Genomic DNA, 21,104 nt, shown 5'->3' with positions numbered 1-21,104 from the left:
TAGCTGCACTCAAGTATGTGTACATATACCATGGTTTTTCATCCAGTGAGAGGTTTGTTAGAGAGGTGCTCTGCCTTCCCTACAGTGATGCAAATGCAATGCAGCAGAAGGACAAGAACCTGGGTCTGAATTGTGCCCTTTTCTTTACTGGATGATTGCCGTTTCCAAAATACAACCTAAAGGGAATGTAATTTGAAAATAAAATCCGTAAAAATAATAATAATGAATTATGATGATGCACTTATAGGCAAATGAGAGGGTAATCAAGACTGGAGCATTAAAAATGAAACGTGCTGCCAAGACTTTTCAGAGAGATTTTCATCTAGCACTTTATCTTTCATTCCTGATCAGCACACAGTGCTTAGCTGCGAACAGTAGTGTAATAGCCCATGTTGAGACTGGTTTGGCATGCTTCTGATATGGGAGGCAATGCTTGGGTGAGTACTCATTGTTACAAGGCTCAGGTAGCTCCCACTTGATGTTTAAATTGAAATTCTAACTCATACTTCTGAAATTTAAAGGTTTAATTTAAAAGACTGTTTACTGAAAAAAAAAAAAAAAAAAAAAAGTCTAATTATAAACAAAAGTCATTTTGAAGTAACCTGATCCATTTTGGTATCATCCTGGTTGTTGTTACTGTTGGTGACTGTTTGCAGAGTGTTCCAAGCATGACCTCAGTGCACAGAAATGTACAACTTCCTTACATTCTGCAAGCCATGGTGTCTCAAAGGGGACATATTTGCCAGCAGGGATCAGTCTGTCTTTTAGGATCATGTTTGTTGAGGTTCATCAAAATAAGGACCAGTGCCAGACTTTGAGTGGAATCTGTCCATTTGTCATCATAGTCACAACAGGAGTTTCCCCTCATTGCCACCAGAGCCAAGTACTTTGCAGTTCTAAATGTCTCAGAGTCTGCACAAGGCATAGAAGTACTCTAGTCTATAGAGGGAAACCCAAGACAGAAACTGATACCAGTCCTTTTCCAGCTCCCATCTGTGGCATTGGATACAATACTTTGTGCAGTGTGCGTAGTCTCCTTTTGGCAGAAGCAGCACAATTAGTCCTGGTCAGCAACTCTGACAGATGTATATTTTTTTCTGATGTACATTAGGGAGCGGTTCCTGTTAAAGCAGCTCAGAAGCTATCCTGCAAGCAGCAACTGAGGATTGCATTACTGGTCAGTGCTGCTGATCTGAGAGAGAACATCAGTCTGTGCCATCACAGCCAGCCTGCATCTCCTGCTCAAATGTTCTCTTTAATTCTTAGGTCACTATTGCATTATTTTCTTGAGGATTTTACCTCGTATTTGCAAGAATGTATCTTTTTTTTTTTCTTTTTTCCTCCCTAGTCTCTATGCATTTTGAATGGCAGTATTTCTACCAGTGTAGCTTGTTCCTACGTAACTCTCAACATTTTACCCTGACTCCCTGGTGTAAGCATTTGAGAGTGCTTTACAGATACACCACCCCTGCGAGGGGAAAAGGCACCACATTACTCCTTTTGCACAAAACTGAAGAGGAGAAGTTAACTGGCTTGCGCAGCGTGCCTGTGTGTGCTGTGCCAAGAATACAGGCTGGGAACCTGGATGCCTGCTGCACTGTTTAGATCTGCGGACCACTTCTCATCCCAGAGTGATGCATACTTGTATAGTAGTGATCAGACATTTCTTTAATAAGGGAAGAATGCAAAAATCTGCCTCCTGAGATAATCTGTTAGAAGGTCATTACCTACACAATGCATTCCAACAGTTATGTAATAATCTCTTACCAGGCATTGCTTCTATGAAAAATATACCTCTGAACAGGCTACACTGAAATTAAACAAACAGGATTGCTTTCAATATCTTGATCAGGACTTTGCTAAAAGCAAGCGTATTTGTGCTGAGAAAAAAAAAGCTGGGATGTGTAAGTGTAAAGACACCCTGTAAAAGGGCGTCTTGGGAATGTGGTGCATCAACCAACTTGGGGACATTTTCAGAGATTAAAACTAGTGTGATGGCATTAAGGCCTTGTTGGCAGTATTTACAAATCCAGAGGTAAGTCTTTGCACAAAATTGTGCTGTCCCTTGGAAAATCCAAGCTACTGACTTGCCAGGTGACCTCTTTTAAAGGAGGCAACTGCTGTCATGGCAAACCTTAGCTGATCTCTGCTTTACTGAAAGAAACAAAAGCAGTCAGTGTGTTTCTTGGCCCTGCCTGTGCTGCTTTGAGCTCACAGCTTTTCCTCCTAAACTCCAGGTGACAAGGCTGAGAGACTTCCGCCAGCCACAGTTAGAGTTGGAAACCACTGATCTCATGCCGTTTATTGGTCCAGCCACAACCACGGTTTTAGCTAGCACCATGTGCTCAGGACAAAGCTGCCCTTATCTCCTGGTGATGTGATGCTGTGTACCCCTCCTCTGATAGATGACTTTCCCGTTGTCACGCAGACCAACTACGTGGTGTTGGGTGCTGTGTGGTTGCTGCATATGCTCCTCATTTTTCTTTTTTTTGCTGCTGGCAGCATTGGTATGTAGGGTATCTTTTGACACTGTCAGCTAATTGAAATTTCTGTGGGACAAAGTAGTCCTTGCTGACATTTGAATGTACTTGCTTTGGTTTCTGTCAGCAAGCTTTTCTTGTGTTGATATCTAGACTCTAGCAAGCATATTTTAGATAGAGCTTAAAGTCAAACTTCTTTAAGGGCAATGCGGTATTGCTGGTTGATGCTACTGCCTAAGATTTTTACCATGTTAACAGACCAATAATTTCCAATCAGAAAATCTTTTTCTACTGCATTGTTTACACTTATTTCTATCTCCCTTGCAGTAAAACTTAAAGACTTCTTAAACATGATCCCTTCCCTTCTATCTGTCCTCTCCTTGTGAAATAGCTTAGTAATAGCTGTTTCAGTAGATGTAAAAATTAGTTTGGTTTTTTCCTCATCTGAAAGCCTTTTGCGCTGTTCTTTATATAGAAGAAAATAGTATTATTTATTAAGACAAGCATTTTCAGTTGTCCAGGCCCAACTAGTGCCACACAAAGCTGCCTGAGTTTCAGGTAAGGCTGTGCTGTGTAACAGAGATCCCTCTGCCCTACATGCTGGAGCCAGGAGGCTAGAGCTCTGTAGGAAGGGTGGAAAGAGCCTCTTCTGTTTTCCTGGCGGTGGGAGGTGAAGGAAATAAAGCATCTGACACACTAGCTGCTGCAAAGGAGACCTTTGTCAAGTTGATGACAATTGGTCAATTGGGATTGCTTGTCACTTTGTGCAAGTTGCCCCTTTTACGTACTAGCGGCACTGTGTCCCTGTGCTTAAGCTGCACCATCTTTGTGTGCCCTTGTCCTACTGCTTTCTGTAGCAGGAGGCTGTGGTGGGCCATTACAGTTCAACTCTGCAGCTAGTGGTGGTGTATAAATACTGGCAAGAAAACTACTCACAAGGAATACTAAAACAAAGTAGAACAGTTACTGTATTCTCAGCCACAATTCTGTCATAGCTTCCAAGCCAAGGAAGTTCATATTGTACTAATAAGCAGCTAGTATGGGTAACAATAGCTGCAACCATCATAGTGGTACACTTGGCAGTTTCTAGCAACCAGATTAATAACCCTCCCTTAGCTACTCCCTTCAGTGGCAAGTATGTGGTAGATACTATCCTATCATCATTATTATTTCCGCTATCCTAAGCCACGTTACCTGAATGCATGATACCATGAGGTAAAGTTTTACTGGAACACATCAGAAGACTCGGATTTGCCATTTGTAGCTAAATTGATCTTCTGAATGAAGAACACACCGAGTGGCTGGGCTTTCTTTATATCAATCTGGAAGGGAGAGCTAATAACATAGAGCCCCTGAAACCTCTACAAGTCCCATTAAAATCAGCTTTGACACTGCAAAAATTGTAGAGAATAAATAAAATGTATCCATTTCTTTGAATCCTGGCTTGCTTAATGGAGCACCAAGTGGCAAAATAGGCCCGCTTGTTTTTTCATTTCTATTTTTTAAAACCTTCAGCATTCACCTTTAAGAATCTGACCCTTATTCTTTTTGCTAGGGAGATAATTATTCACTCTCAATTGCTATCTCTAGAACCAGTTAATGAATGCTACATAATAAACAGAAGTAGGGCAGCTGGATGGGAACAATGCACAGGTGGGTAAGAACACTTCATTTGGTGAGGAGATAATGAGCATGAGAACTTGTGGTTTGCCTAAATACCACCCTCACAGATAGCTCCTGCATTGTTACAGTTCTCAATCAGTTTTTCAGCTTGTTAAGTGGCAAGAGGAAGGCAGTTAGAAAAGGAAAAGAGGTTTCTTCAGAGGAAAGCGATTCAATCAGAAGATCCTCCTTCTCTCCCAGACCTGTCCTAAACATTCTTACTTTCCTTCGTGCTATTGTGCACCTTCCCAGAGGAAGCTAATTCTGCAGGCAGAGCAATCGCTGTTTTGCTGTGCCTGGTTTTATTATCTCTGCAAGGCTTATACCTTCCATCCTTAGAAAAATTGTACCAAACCTAACCCTTGGAGGTGAGGACAGGATTTATTCTTGAAATAACAGTTTATATGATGTTGAGAAGGAAACTGTCACAGCTCCGCCATTCCTGGTCTTGCCATCTGTATTGAACAGCTGCATTTCCTACCCAGGTTTTACTGCATGCCTCATCTGTCACAGTGAGGCTTACTGGCCAATGCACACACACAAAGGTAAGCAGCACTGCTATCCAGATTAAGAATTCTGACGTGTAATACAATTAAGTTTTACCTTTGCCTCGCAGCCTCTCCATGACTGCGGTTTTCAGAGATGTGGTGCGTCTGCATTTTTGTAAGTCGGCGCTGGGTCACTGTGAGATTGTTGCAGAGTAAAGTCATAGCAGTAGAGGCAAATGACTCGGTGGCAGGAACTACTGAAGATGAACTGAGGACTGGGCAGTACATTCTGTGTTCTGCTAACCTGGCTGACATATGGAAAGGAAACAAGGTCTGAAGGTTTCTGGGTCATTTACTGAAGCATTAATCACTTAGAAACTTTAAAATTTAAGTTGGTAATGTGGTTTCTGATACTCATGATGTGAATTGACTTTATATAATGTCCCGTTTGAACCAAAGTGAATTAAGGTGGAATTTTGGACAAAAAAAAAAAAAAATTATAGTAGCTATTTCCACTGGCTTTCATGATATGAGCACCTGTCTTCCTTAGAGTCTTTTGAAAATGTCCACCTTAATCTTTCAAAGGCATATGTAATACTCAAAATGGCAAAAGACATGGCCAGAGCAGCTTCCAACTAAAGATGCACTGGGAACATTATGCACACCATTCACTAATGCAGGCACGTACAGGCCAGCAATAGTTCCAGTATCTGTGCCAGAAAGCTAATGAGAACATATTTGGCCATAAACTTTCCTCTGACGTGAACAAGGACATACCTAATTTCTAGTTGTCTCGTATCCCTCAGCTGTAAAATGGAGGTGTCAAAGCAGCGGTGCCAGAATAAAATGTGAACTCATAAGGATTTGCAGTGAAAGACTGAGACATGATAATCAAAGAAACCTGCTATGGGCTGTATTTGCGCAGCCAGGTGTGTATATTTTTCTTGAGTAAATAGACTGGTTTTGTGTGTGCCAAGAGCTTGCCACATGTGACAGGCCAGCAAGGAAACACAGCTTTGTTCATTCCACTCAGAGGATGTTTGGAGGGGAAAAAACTTGATGTGAAGTGCCATCTTCTGTGTAACTGGTGGGCTGAATTGCCAGTGAAACAAGGCAAAATGCTGCTAGACATAAAGCATCATAACAGGGGGAGTCTCTCAAAGAATGCGCCTCTCCACCATGCTCATGGCCCTTGTTCACCTAAAGCTAAAGCCTCGAGCTGCATGTCATCCTTTCATTCTAGGCAAGTGATGGAATTAGAATGGGCATTAATTTTACCTTTCTGAGTAAGATAGAAAAGTATGCCTCTTTTCTGATACTCTCTTGCTTGAAGCCTGTCAGACCACAACCCAGACGACTGAGAGCTGGGATGAGAGGTGCTTTTCAAGAGTGCTGTGAGAGGGTAAAACTTGCTCTTCTGCTTTTAAGCTCTGACCCTCTTCCTGCGCAGGCCCTTTGCTGATAGAATTCAAGGTGATCCTTAGAACTTGTGGTTCATTTCTAGCAGATAACAGGTGGCTGAGGTTGGCAGGACTCAGAGCTCCATCCAAAGATCCATCTAGTCCCACCCCTGCCCAGCAGGGTGCTCAGGACCACGCACAGGCAGCTTTAGAAGATCTCCAAGGAGGAGAACTCCACAGCCTCTGAGCAATCAGTATCAGTGTTGTTACCCACAAAAATCTTTTCTGCTGATCAGACAGATCCTCCTGTATTCCAATTTGTCCCAATTGCTTTTGTCCTGGCAATGGACATCACAGAAAAGAGCCTGACTCTTTGCACCCTCCATCATGAGTCAGCATTGTCAGATTAAACATCACAAGACATACAGCTGCTCTGTTAAAATAAAGTACATGGCGATGATCATCTATTAAAGGCTTCTAGACCATATGCCTGGTCTTCTGTGGGACTCTTGCTACCTGGGAGACGAGAGGGGCTTGGAAGTTGATGAGTGCTTGGAGTTCTTTCCCCAGATGAAATGCAGATCTCTGGCAGTGACAGACCTTCTCCATGTCGTCTGGGCACACTCCCAAGGTTGCAGTAGGAGCAAAAAGAAAAGCATGGCTGTTGCCCTCCTGCTGCAAACAAGACGTTATCTCCTGCAGTTTGAAAGCTGCACAAGGAATACTGCATGGGAACAAAGCAGGTGTTTCTGGAGAGGTGACAGCCTAAAGCAGTGGTTTGTATCCAACTGATTCCAACCATACTGTAGCAGCTATAAATGTTTGCTTTCCTTCTTGGTACAGTATGCCCGAAAGATGCTTACTGCCAACTTGCCTGCTGTGCATAGCTGAAGGAAGAACAAGAAAGGAGATTTTTTATAAAACCTTCAGATCATAATGAGCAGTTTGTGAAAAATTAAATTTAGAAAGATGTGAAGATTGGAAAGATTAAAATGTAAAACCCCACCCAGCCGCATGCAAAAGTAACCTTGTCATCCTCTTATTCTCTCTGCCATATTGCTTGTTAGTCTGCTCAGTGAATAACTAAGTCTAGACCTAATCAGACAACTCTTCAGTTCAGGAATGTTATTTTTTATGTGTAGCATGCTTGAATCTCTGATAAGACTTCAGTCAAATGCCCGAAGACTAAGTAAGGTTTCAGTGACAGGAATGTGGATTTGTAAGAGTAAAAACTGCCACCTCCTCTGGTGGTCTTCCAGTTAGCTGGAACTACTTAGCAGGTTGAAACTGCCCACCATTAGAGTTAAAACTACATGAATGGTGCTCTTCAGTGCTGGGTAAAAATCACTCTACAGCTAGTCTTGGGTAGCAGAAGTGATGTAGTTGCATTTAGCTGTATCATACATGCTTTGGGAGCTCCAAGGGGTTTAAGAAGTTATCATTTCCATCCGTTGTGTGACTGGGATGCTGTTAGTGGCAGGGAGCTTCCACTGTACGTGTGCGACCTGTTGTGAAATGGACAAGTCACCTTGCTAGCAAGACAAGCTTAGGGTTCTTGAACTCACTGAATCACAGCACATTTGACTGTTCTTAGCTTGATGTTCCAGCTGAAGCCCCGCTGAGAGGTGCTATTGGTCTTGTATATGTTTGCATGTTCAGAGCTGACCTGAATATTCATATATGATACTGGCTCTTAGGGTCTGTGTGGAGTTAATTAGTTGGACGTATCTGAAGAATTGCAAGCCTTGGATTTACAGGAATTGTTATTATGTTTTTCCTCTCTGTTGGTGTTTGATTTATACCTACAAGTCATTCCCAGAAGGAATTCAACTAGATTTATCTCCCAGATTTTTAATTTAACTGATGACTGTTTACATGAATGTCCTTGCCAAAGTGAGGTGATTTGGCAATCCTCTGGAATGTAAAGGTTAAGTATATTGATTTAATCTTTTCCCAAAGGAGCTGTTCTCTCTATGGCGAGGCATCATCATTTTTGTTCTTGAGCATTTGCAGCTTTATTTGCATGGCTTTAATTGAATTTTGTCTATATTATATTGTAAGTTGAAGACAGCAGTTTCATATAGTTCTTCCTTCTTGGAATAAGGATTTTTGTACTCTCGGATGATTTGGTAATGAATCCTGAATTTCCCTGAGCAGCAGTTCTTCAGAGCTTTCAATATGATAAGCACTGAAAATAAGGGAGAATCTGTTCTGCCATTATGTGCACTGTTAACAAGAGCTATTCACAGTGATGGTAGGATCTTATACCCATGTCTTCATGTGATTAGTGCTATACTTAGCTTACAAATAAGCTTATCTGAATTGTTAGCTTATGAACAATATATACAAACTGCATTTATTGTAACATATGGCGCAAGCTTGTAACAGCCTCGGCTTTAAAATTACACGTTCCTGAGGAAATGTGATCCAGAACCGGTAGCTTTATTTTTAGAAATGAGATAGAATCTGGGGCAAGATGGGGGTGGTCCACTTTTGCAGTACGCTTGTTGGGTTTTGTGCCTGTAATTTTGGAGTAAGCTGTTTGTTGCCACTCAGGTAATTGAACAGCAACCAGAACACCTTGGCTGAAGTGTTCTTTCATCTGTTTTAGAATGGGTGGTCCTCGCTGGGAGCCACAGGTCTGGATGGATCCCTGAGCTGCCGAGTAGCCTGATAAGGATCTAAATATCACAGCTACATCTGAACTGGTACGCTGGCCCTGCCAGTAGTCTGAAGCCCATACACCCAAAGCAGATGATTTTGCAGTTGTAAATGAAACTTGTTATGCGAATGGGTTTTTTTTTCCTAGCGACGTCTTTTATTGGTTATTATTTTTCTGCTTTGTTTAGATTTATCATCAGTTTTTCTCAGTGATCTTATTTGAGATCCGTTTCACAGAGCAGGGGAGTAACAGGTGTATTCCAGTTCTGCCTCGTGATTTATCTCCCTTGTATCCATTCCACTGGCCTGGGTTGGAAAGGAGCTGATGAAGAAGCCAGTTCCCAGTCCAGGACTTCTAATCGTGCGTCTGCAGAATCAGATTTGGATCTGGTGGTTCACAGGCAGAGTAACTCCCACCATGAAGTATGATTACAGTGGAGATAAATCAGGAGTGAATGTAGTTCTCTTACACCTAAATTGAAAAGACCTTTTGCTTTTTTTTTTTTTTCCTCCTGGCGCAATGCTTCTTCCTTATGCACATGAGCTCAGTGTTAACAAATGAGGCTTCTTTTTAGATTTTTTTTTTTCCTTTTTACCATGTCAAAGCAACAGATTTCCTGTTATTTTGTGTTTCTTTTCCCTCATTCCTGCAGGGCTCATTCTTAATTCAGGGATTTCTTTTGATCCATATAGACCTTTAGGAAATGAACTTCAAGCATATGATGTTTCACTTTTGTGACTCCTAACAGTATATTGTTGTTAGTTAAAAAAGCCAAGACCCAGCAGCCACAGGAATTTATGCCCGTTGTGGAAAATCTAGCACGGTTTCTTTGGTATGGCAACACCAAAATGTCTGCTGGCATATTCTACTCAAGTACTTATAACCATATAAAGTGAATGCCTTTTAGGAATTGGATAAAAACACAGACATAATATTTTCCATCAATTTGACATTGAGAAATCCCAGACATACAGTGCTGCAAGTGAAATTAGATACCTTGGGAAGCCTATTCCAAATGGAAATCTAATATGCGGGATCCTGACTCAGTCACCACTCCCTCAGGTTTTTACCCTCCCCAAAATATATTTGGATACACTAGTGATGTAAATATAGTAACATGATACCCAGTAAACATGCACAGATTGAATCAGGCCAGCTGCACTAAGTGTAGCCATAGAAAAACTGCAAACTTGGTTGTGAGTGTTAAAAAAAAGCCAACAACGGGTAACATGCCAGTAATGCCTGTTTACCTGTTTTCTGATGTTAATGCAGATGTGCAGTACCACCATTTGTGGAATCGTTTTGGCAAACTGTATTATTTATAAACGGAAAATGACAGAGTTTATGGTGAGCCTTCTGTCACAGTTGTTTGGCATATGGGAATTATAAATAGGACTGGGTAATCACTGATGTGCAGTGCTTTTGGCAGTGTGGTCATTTCTGACCCAAAAATATAACCCACAGAAGATAAATATATGAAGGCCCCTTCTAGCTTTTTTGTGTGTAGGAATATGTTATGTTTTGGTTTCCCTGCTTCAGCTGTAAGGAAAAATGGAATATTTTTAACATAATTCGTTACGTGCTCACACAGCAAGGCTCTTTTCAAAATAGCTTGAGCAGTTACAGTGCTTTGGGCATTTCTTGATCAGGGTAGCAAAACTAGCTTGTAATTAGCGGTCCTGCATGCCAAAGGTGTTTGAGAGCCCTCCTCCAAAATATCCCAATGAAGTACTGAACACCCCAAGTTTTAGGCCTGTGGTGCAGCTCACGTAGATGTAATCTGAAATAACCGTTTCTGAGTGCACGCTCAAGTCTTCTGCAAATCATGTGGGAGAGGAAGTGGTTTCTCAATACATGGACAGCTTGCAGGCTTGGTTTGCGGTGATACCAGGTATAAAATGGCAGTCCAAAAGGTGCCGTTTGCTTTTGCCTGGCCTGGTTAAGGTGAGTAGGAGTTATTAAAGTTACAGAAGCCACTGTGCTCTTTGCAGTATTTTTCTTCCTAATTTCCACATGCAATCAATACAATTTGAAAGTCAATCTGATTCTTTTTTTTTTTTTTTAATCTTTTTTAACACACTCTGTGCTCCAGCTTCATCCAGTTCTGCCAGTCCTTTGATTTTTGCTATTCTCAACGATAACTGGTTTCTTATCTGAATTTAGTTGGCCGCTGTATTGATTAATAGTTGTGTAGGATAAAATCCAGTTGTCTTCACTTCCATCATTGTAATGCAAGACAAATGCTTTCATCTATGTCACCCACATAAACAAACAGTGGTTCTGAACCAGCTTAAATTCACCAAGAAAATGCCAGCCTGTGTTTCCTTCTGGCTGTGAGTACAATGTGGACAAAAACCAGCTCTGGTTTTCATGCCCTGAATCACTGCAATAAGCTAGTAGGGTGATATGCCACTTAATACTTTAATGATGTATATCAAAGTTGCCAAATAAACAGCTTTTGAGACTTATGCATATTGTAACTGTGGGAAATGTTTCTACTAGTTTATTAGATAATAGGTGCAATTTGGAGAAGGAACAAGTAGTTCTCTTCGTCTCCACTCCCTGTGCATCCTTTGGGTGTGGGCACATAATAATGAAGTGCGCAGCTCAGCACATTTTCAATTCACATGTTGACAAGAAGTTGTAAAGCAGCATAGATTTCCTTTTGCTTTCCAGCTACTTCTGGTGAACAATAGACTTTTTCTCAAATGACTTTTATTTTCTTTTTTCCCAGAAAAGGCCTATTTAAAGAATTGCTAACAAAATGCTAACGATATGACTCGTACACTTTTGTAACCTCGTACCTACAAAAGCTTTCTGCATGAAGATCTTCTTGCAGATACAGAGAATAAAGGAAATGAGCACCTTCCAGGTGTTCCAAATACAGTGCACATGGAAAAACTTGCCACGTAGACACAGTGGTGTTAGCAGAGGAGTGGAGACTTTAGTAAGCACAACTCCAAGTATCCATGTCCCGATCCACCAGGATCTGAATGATTCTTTTAGACTATGGGAATTTAATCTGTAAGTTTTTGGCTTCTCAGGGAGGAGTCAGAGGCTTCTGGCTTTTGCATTCCCCAGTGTCCCTAGGTGGACCTGCTTTTTTTGTTCTCTGTAATGTTGTTTTCAGCACTTCTCTGTGGAGAGATCAGCTAAGCAAATGATCAGCAGAGACCACAAATCCATAAGATGGGTGGAAAAAAAAAAACCAACATTAAATGGCCAAGTCTTTTTAAAAATCACCCTTAATGAAATATTCTCGAGCTAGGGAAATGCGTACAGAGGAGGAGGCAGCTTGCTCTTTACCACTAAAAACTGCAGTCTTAAAGATAGGATAGCAGATACTGCTTTTGTTGAACAAGAATTTTTATCTTCCTATCCAATCACCCCCTGCCACTAGGCTTTAAAATTCTTGTTTCCTTGGTCAGAAAGCTGGTTCAGACACCACACCTGCGGTTTCCCTCGTATTTGGGTCTTTTCACAGAAGTTGGTTTCCATAGTAAGTGCTTTTCAAAGAAGTTAGGGTTCAAATAAAAGCTCTCCGTAGTCCATCGTTTTATAAAGGCGCTCTCTCATTAACTCACTGTTGAATAACTCTTATAACCTCAGGTCTATTTGAATTCCACTCCAAATGTTCTGCTGCAGACCATCTGACACCTCACAGAACGGATTATAAGCTCCAATGCTGAGTTTCTGATCTGAAGTCTCACTCTTCAAATTATTTTATCATAATTAGATTTGAATAAGATGTGCTAACTGATACAGTGATTGAGGGCCTGTATTTAGAAGCCAGGAGAAAAATAAGGAAATATTTTCCATTAAACATTTCAAAAGGCCAGTTTTTCCATACTTCCTGCAGTAACATAGTACGAGCCTTATGTTTTCTCTTATGTTTTCATCTCAAAAAGCTTCCTGTTTTGCCGAGACACTGCATTCTGCATGAATCTCAAAGCTTTAATTCTTGTGTCAGGGAATGTATCTTTTTAATAGGCTTTATAGATCTTTCCTTTTGATTTTATCATGCAATAATCCAGTATATTTCTTCCTTCTTAATACTGTTAATGCTTTGCAGGCTTACAATGGTGATTGCTTGAAAACATTTTTTTCTTACTTGACAAAACCAATGAAGCGTTTCTATTGGAGTGTGTTGGCATGATTTCAGTTTGGGATCACTAGACAACTAAAGAGGAAGGGCTAGAGTTTGTGAAGGCAAAAATAATGCACTTACTCCCTGCAGTGAAACTGCATATTGCTCTTTGCAGAGACTGTCCTTAAATGGAAAAGCCTAATATGCAACACAGTGCTTTTGTGTGGCTTTGAACACGTGGCATGGCAAGGCTGGCTTCTCTATAGATGAAACAAAAGAAGAGGGCAGATGTAAAATGTGTGGGGTTTTAAAGTGGTTCCCTTTCCACCTGAAAGCTCAGAGTGGGCAGGGAAGGCTGTGGGGCTGCCCCTGGGGGCTCTCCCCAGCAGGTGACACCCTCAAACATGTACAGGAGGCAGAGTTTGACCTACTGTGTGCATTCTACCTGTACCATCCTACAACTTAAACATGTATGGATTGCATAACTCTAATAGGTTTGTTTAACAGATGTACGTATAATACCTCTGGTGATGGATGTTCACCATTTCAGCTGCTCATACTAGCAAGCAAATAAATTAGTTGTTTAGAACTAAACCTAAAATACTAACTTGGGGAGGAAGTTAATGATCACGTACACATGTGTGTATATATTCTTTATCCTTCAGCTGAAAGTGAGTAGGAAGATTGAAAGCACCAGTTACCTTTTTACTTTATTGGACATTTTAAAACAAAAATGTATTGAAATCCAAGTGTCTCTGCTTTATGATAGCTGGTAGAGTACATGCTTTGCAATACATTTACCTTGGAATCAATAAATCTCTGTTTTAATAACCAAGGTATGTGTTAGAACCTGATTACAGATGTGTGCAGAAGAAGAGCTGCCATGTGTTAAGGGGTAACCCCTCCAGCTACAGCAGCCTTAAAGATTAACTGTGTCTTAAATTAGCCTTGATTCTATTAAAATGTCCCTCATATTTCATGCTCTGGAATGGAATATGGGGAAAGAATGTCATAATGTTTCCCTGTTCTTTGACAAGTCTTTCAGTAGGCCTGTCAAAGATCCTTTAAAATTGAATTGAAATAATCGGAAATGATGTGTCTATGTGAAAAACACTTGGTGAATTCCTTTCTGTGAGACAGTAGTATGCTAATGAGTTTAAAATCAGGAGTTCAAAATGACTGTTATCAAGTGAGTGGTCATAGTTTATATCAGATTACTAAGGTAGGCAATGAGGAGGCTTCTAATTACTTGATCTGTTTTACTTTTCTAAATAAGATTTAAAAAAAAAAAAGTGCTTGAGCTGAATTAATACAAGTGCAGGTAACATAAACCAGGTTTTATATGAAGCAATAGATCATTCCCTATAGGTGGTCTGCCCTATATGCTCTGCTCTGTAATCACATTTATCAGCTTAGAATACTGCTCTCCCTCCTTTTAACGCAAGAGGTTGTGCTGTGCAGGTGTTCTCCTTAGAGTTTGGTGATCATTAGTTAAAAATCAAACAAACAAACAATATCCTCTCAATTATCTTCCTTTGTGAGTGAATCATCTTACTTTGCTTTTACTAAAGACTAATATCCTTCAACAGTGTCGCTCGATCGTGTCTGATAATTATAATTATGCAAAGGAATTATCTGTGTGGATTTCATGCCCAGGATGTGTACAATCATTGTTCAGTTTATTTATCACTGTAAGTAGATGCATGGTGGTTGGTTTAAGGATGATCATTTGAGGCTGTGTTTACTTCTGAAAGTTATCATCCTTTATTACCCTTGCAGTTGAAGCCTTAAAAGCTATAAGCATGTTTGTTGTTTTTCACTGACCCGATCAGAAGTAATGTGTTTTCTTTGATACTATTAAGAATGCAATGGTGACACGGGAGAGAACATCTGGAGTGAATGTTGTTGGAGTGGATCTTAAGTTTCGTTAGAGCAATAGCAAGCACCTATTCTATGACTGCAGTGCCTAATCTGGGGAAAAAAAAACAAGCAAATAAAAGCAGTTTGCTAGCTACCGTCTGAATACCAACAAGTGAGAAATGGGAGAGATCAGCAATGATCGAGCAGTGCGTGATCAGAGGGAATGTTGGACATGCCAGTATTCACACTGTGAGTTCAGTGTTGACCTGAGGAGGATCTGGTTACAGTGTGCTGTGCAGGGCACCCTACCAGCTGTCTGTAGCAAAGTGCTTGAACACTGGAAGTCAGACAAGCTTCCAACCCAGGTAGGCTGGGGCTTGGAAACTAATTCTGGAGATAGGCCTAACATAGAACTGGAATTGTCTGAGAAAGTCTTTGTGCACCTAAGCTTCTATTTTGTATTGAGACATGGGGAAAAAAAGCTGGATCTTCTAATTTTTCTCATGCTAGCACAAGTATTCCCAGTGCAAAGCTGTATAAATAATGTATATGCTCACAGAAGCAGGAAATATGCTGCTGATCAGACAGTGTCAACTTGGATGAATCCTATCCTGGAAGCTTTACTCTAAATGTGAGCAATAAAACCACTATTGACATGTGGCACTACTGACTGAAATGTCAATAGTTATAAAAAGAGTATTTCGTAACGCAGAATCATTGTTTAGTTTGCTTGACTGGACAGATGCTTCTGCTTTTCCATGAAAGAAAAATGATTTCCATATTAGTTCCCCGAATGCTCAGCATAGCTTATTTGTTCCACTGAAGTTCAGATCATATGTTGAAAATAGGAGCAAATTGCTTGCTGGTCTTGTATAGTGTAAGATGTTGACATGGGCATGACCTGAAGCAATGTAAGTGTTGGCGTGCTTACAGGTTAGCTTAGGGTAATTTTGCTAACTCTGGAAATGAGTAGAGGGTGAAGCATCACTGTCCTTACCCCTTGGCTGCTTAAGTGAGATTGCTTCCATTCTCTGGCAACTCTGACTTAAACATTGTTTCCAGAGCTTTCAGGCAGAACTGACAATTTTCTTTAGCTGTCTTCAGAGTATAGACTATTACATGTCTCTCGTTGTTGTTATGTGAGCCTCTTTTAATCGTTCTGTTTGTCAAGAGGTTAGAGCATGTGCCAGGAGCAGAGAGGCAGACAAGAGGCCAAAGTGCTGTTAGTGCCCTGGGCACGTTCAGGGGCAGGGGATCCACTGGCATATGTATGCCTGTACCGTCCTGACTGTTGAAGCATTCATCAGGAAAAGGCAATAAAACCACTAAGTTCCTTCCTGACGCTGCATTTGGACAGACAGATTGGTGAGGAAGATTCTGAGAAAGGGATCTCCCTTGTCATCTCATGCTCGGCTCACTGCTACCCTTTCTCCAACCTTGGCCATCCCCAGTGATGCAAAAGAAGGTGGAAAGAGAAACCCAAAAAATTAAACAGAATGAAGAATATTATTTGTTCAGCATGCATCAGGAAAAAACAATTGTTGCTTATCCCTGGTGTGTAACTGGCTGAAGAGCACAAGTGTGTGGTCAGGTCAGTCATGGATGTCCTGGGGAAAGCAAGGGAGTACACCCTTCCTGTTAGTTCTCATTTTCCTGTTCTCTAGGAATAGACGAAAACAGGGCATGCCTGTAAGCACTGCAAGTCCTCCGCAAATGACTATGCACAGTGTTTGGGGAAATTGGCCTAACCATAGAACGGCTTGTGTTGGAAGAAACCTCAAAGATCATCTGCTTCCAACCGCCCTGCCACAGGCAGGATTGCCACCCACTACCTGATTGCCACATCAGGTATTAGATGGTTTGCCCAGGGCCTTGAGCACCTCCAGGGGTGGGGGACAGCCAGCATCTCTGCACCCAGAGTTGTTCTCACTTGTCACTAGCACCACGTTCAGTTGTTAAGTGAGCAAATGGTAGCTGTGCTCCAGAAGCCCAAGCGTCAAACTGAAAAGGAGCAAAAGGACTTTTGAAGATTTCAGAATACTCTGAAGAGAGCTCAGTTCTTTTTGATCAGTTTACAGGGAAAGGCATTTCTTTGGAGAGCCTGTTTATGACAAAAATTATTATTTGATGATGATCCTTGAACAAAGATCTAACAGTTGCTTCTCAGAAGATAAATGAAATGTTGCTGTGTTTTGTGCCACTGACAGCCTCGACTGCAGCGTTTGCACCGCCTGTTGAGTTGTCCCCATCGGAAGGGACATGCTACACAACAGCAGCTCCAGCTTCTGGCAAGCAACACTTGGCCAAAAATAGCCAGGTAAAATTAGATGTGAAAACGAATGCTTTAACAACTTGCAAACAATTCCTGCTTTTTGTTAACGTGAACTTCAGGATGAGTGTAGAAAGCTTTGTCAGCACAAAACTGTGTAGATGAGTATCTTTCTGGGACCAAGGAGGGACTTGGTGATGGCAGTGTGATCAGTAATCCAGTACCAGGCACCATTGCAGAGTACTCAGATAAAAGGGGAGGTTACTAAATCCAACTGGATGTGTTTCTTGCCAGTCGTCTCTCATCATGGAGCCATCTGCAACTGGTGGCAGATGACAAGATGAGATTATGGCCAGTCACTTTAATTCCAAAGTGCGCTGATGTTTCCTTACGTTTTGAAAAGCAGCAAATATTGTATCCTTTCAAGGGATGCCAAGGTCGGAGGAAACTGGTTAACAGTACAGTTCACTATGTAGCTCCAGTCCCTTACTGCCAGCAGTGTCTCTAGCTGGTAACAACATGGACTTTGGACTTAGCTCTCCCTCAGATGAATCCAGAACGTTTTGTCAACTTTGTACTTCATTTCACCAGGTGCAGAACTGCAGCAGCCTTGAACAAAGCACAGCTCCCAGTTCAGCAGTTGTGAATAGCAATGTATTTAATTGAAGTTGAGGGGTAGTTTATAAAATGGCTTGATTAACAAATATAGCTGCAGGCACACACTGCACAAAAGCATGTTCCTCAGTGAGAATTTGGGAAGGCATTTTGTGTGAAGCAAAATGGTACGATTGCAGGGTCAGCATCGTAGCGGTTTTAAATAGATGAAAAAGAGTCAGCTTAATGAGGACAACCTCAGTTAAATTCATCTTCTACGGTGTGAATCACTTGGAGTGCTGGAAGGAAGTGAAGAGGAAAATACCCCCTAAATGTAGGGGGAAATGTGTTAGGGAGTAGTCCTTCTGTGGGTGTTGTGTGTAGCAATTAGAAACCCATTCAAAAGTGAGTATCAATAGGATGGGCAGAGTTTTGTATTTCAAGCTTCAGAGCAGCAGTCTTCCTATACTTTGTTTTGAATGTGTTTGGTAAGCTGGGCTGTGATGGCCCTCTGTGCCTGTGGGGTGATCCATGGAGCAGCCATGTGGATCTCTGACACTTGAGGTGAGCTGTGCATTGTACACTGCTGTGGCCTCTGGAGATGCATTCCTGGTGGGGGCTGAACGCTGTGCCCATCAGTAGGAGCTGTGAGCACCTGCTTGGTGCTATTTGTCAGAGTGCTGTTACCTTTCCTGGACAGGGCTTAGCTCCAAAGAGGAGCTAGTTAGAGGTTGGTAGGTGCTCTCATTTGTATGGGTACTTTTTAAGTACTAAAAATACCTCAGTATTTCCAACTGTCACTAATATGTGTTGGAATCAGTGCAATGTTTCCTAAACATTTAAAAGAATTTATTTCATTAAAAGCATATGAAAAATTCAGTAAAAGAAAAAAAAAAAAAAACTTTATCCTGACATAGTTGAAGCTAATTTTAAAGCAAAAACATATGTAGGAAATTGAATTCTAGGTGATTTTAACAAAATGAAAAAGCTCCTTTCCTGCCAAAATTGAAAATCTGAAGACCCTGGCTGATTTACTGAAGTGTTTTTGTGCCACATCTTTTCCAGTAAATTAATTCTCTGCCTGAGAGAAGCGCTGCATGCAGCCCCTTCTCTGCAAGAGGATTTACGTGCAGTTGTGTCTGCAGCAGTAGAAGAGCAGTGAGCAACCATACGTCGGAGTGGTTTGACGGCTTCAGCTCCAGTACTGCCCCGTGTGGTTCTACCTGCTTTGCACAGGGGATTATTACATGACGCAATTTTCCTTTAAGAGTGCTTTTCCTCCACGCTATATAGGGGTGGAAGGTGATGGTTACGCCCTGTGTTTATTATTCAAATCGTATTGATAAGGAGAGCTCAGAACTCTTCCTGAATTAAGCTTAATGATACAGAATGCAAAATGTGTCCCAGCAGGCTGCAGCAATGCTCATGCTCCAAGCTAGGGCAACATCAGCATCCTTCTGCAGCTAGCAGCATTTACATTGCGTCTACTTGGGAATGCCTTCGGTGGAGCTGAGTAGGTAGGAAGAGGTTGAAGTTTTCTCACTGTTGTTGCTCGCTGTTGTTGAAGGAGAGCTGGAGGAGGAGAGCTTTTTAGATTCTGCCCGGTGTGCTCAGAATGCCCGATAAGTTAGCACAGCACGCACCTAGCAGTCCGGCGCTGACAGCTCCTGAGCGGTGACCGCGATGAGAACGGACGGCCGCGCCGGAGCGAGGCCTCGGACCGGCACAGCGCCGGGCGGCCCCGCGTTGCCCTCCGCCCGCGGCCGCCCCGCCCCGCAACGCCTCCCGAGCGCCGCCCGCCCCGCCCCGCCCGCCGGGGTCCGCTCAGCCCGCCGGGGGGCCGCGTTGTGCGGGCTGCGTGTTGTGCCTTGCACGTCAGGTGTCATCCCGCATCGCAGGGCTCATTTCAGCTGGACTGGAACTAAATGCAGATCAGTAATAATGTAATGCTGCGTACCTTAAGGTTAAATGTCTGACAAGACAACTGCCGCTAATGGACTGTGACATTTTTCAAGCCACAGGTCCGACATTACTTGCTGTGTCAGGGAGAAATGTTCACGGGATCTCACTCACTGCCTTACTTATATTAAGGCATCCTTCTTTTCTCTTGTGCGTGCTGCATGTTGCAGTGCTGCAGCTCATGCCAGGCATGCAGCACAGCCATGGTCACAGCAGTGCTGCAGCTCATGCCAGGCATGCAGCACAGCCATGGTCACAGCAGTGCTGGAGCTCATGCCAGGCATGCAGCACGGACATGGTCACAACAGCGCACTGCAGGCCCAGCTGCTCCCAGCAGCACCCTCAGCCTTGGTCGGGCCCACAGGGATGCATTACATGTTCTGTGCTGATCCCCCCAGCGCTGAGCTCGGCTGGGGCCACTCACTCAGCATAAGCACAGGCAACAGAAGCAGATTGGAACTCCGTACCAAATCCTTGCTAAATTGATACTGCTGCACTGCGTTAGCTCTTGGCATTCTCTGAGTAAGATAGGAGAGCATCCTGAAGGACTGCCCTGCAGGGTGCACCTGGCTGCTTCTGCCCGTGTTTGAGTGGCACTGTATTGCTCTGAGAGCTCCTCACAGCAGTAGGTAGGCGTGAGCCATTAGGGGTCAGTGCCGGAGGGCTGGACTCCGTGTTCCAAGAGGGCCCTTTTTGGACACAGGTTTGCATGTGACACACTACAGTGCTTCCTCCGATCTGCTTTCCCTTGTTTTATCTTCTGTATGTGTGTGCAGGTCTGATTTGTTGCTGGGAATGCCCTGCTCTGTCCACTGTTACACGTCTCACAACGCAGTGCTGCTTTCCCCGGGTTTTCCTCTCTAGTGACGCTCCTCCACCAGCTGCCGGGCACTGCAAACAATACCGCCGTCGCTCACGGAGGTTCCAGCGAGCTGTGGTTCTGGGGAGCGGGTTTTGGCGGAGGGCTCTCGGAGCAGCGCAGATCCGTGCCGCGAGCGCTGCCCTCCGCGATCAGCACCGAGCCGGCGAGCTCCGAGCGGCTCCGCGAGTGCCGAGGCGTCCCCGCAGCGCTGTTATTTTCCGCTTTAAGCGCCGCTTCCCCGCGGTTCGAGGAAAAGCGGAAGCGAAGCGGGGCCGCGGCTCTCCCTGCACCTGCCGGCCGGGCCGCGCGGGGCGGCGCTGCGGGACCGCCTCGCCCCGTGCTGCGCGCCGCCCCTCGGCGCCGGGAGGGAGCGCGGCGTAAACAAGGCGGGGGCCGGGGCTGGCGCGCTGTCAGCGGGTCACATGGAGCCTCATATGGGCCGGGGGATGGCGGCGCGGCGCGGCTCTCCGCTGGCAGGCGGCGGCGGCTGCTGAGGCGGCGGCGGCTCGCGCCGAGGGCCCGTCCCGTCCCGCCTCCGCTCCCCGCCTCCCCGCGCTCCCCGCCGCTTCGCCCCCGACAAATGATGTGTTTTGTGCTCGCCGCGATGAAAGGTAGGCGCAGCCCGCGGGGCCGCCGTGCCGGGCGGCGGGGCGGCGGGGCCGACGCTCGCTCGACGCGCGGCGCTCCCCCCCGGGGCGGCCTGCGAGCGGCACGCGGCCGGCGGCCCCGGGAGCGGAGCGCGGCGCCGAGCCGCGGGTGGCGGCGGGGCGGGCGGAGCCTC

The 21,104-nt window shown here is 43.7% G+C and overlaps 1 protein-coding gene across 5 annotated transcripts in view; it reads left to right on the top strand.

The window, feature by feature from the left end:
* RORA (RAR related orphan receptor A) overlaps positions 1–21,104 on the top strand; it is a 384,562-nt gene that overhangs the window by 296,345 nt on the left and 67,113 nt on the right. Inside the window, exon 1 of one of the 5 annotated variants that reach the window (XM_048955846.1) lies at positions 20,783–20,934. The exons of the other annotated variants lie outside the window; for them this stretch is intronic. Within the exon in view, the coding sequence (XP_048811803.1) occupies positions 20,904–20,934 (31 nt within the window). The 5' untranslated portion in view covers positions 20,783–20,903. Of the gene's footprint in view, positions 1–20,782; positions 20,935–21,104 lie in introns of those variants that run through there. 5 annotated transcript variants of the gene reach the window in all.

This window comes from Lagopus muta, chromosome 10 (assembly GCF_023343835.1).
Source record: "Lagopus muta isolate bLagMut1 chromosome 10, bLagMut1 primary, whole genome shotgun sequence".
In the NCBI taxonomy this organism is placed as follows: domain Eukaryota; kingdom Metazoa; phylum Chordata; class Aves; order Galliformes; family Phasianidae; genus Lagopus; species Lagopus muta.
Note: the sequence above shows the minus strand (reverse complement) of the source record. Positions and strands in the feature narration are given on the sequence as shown.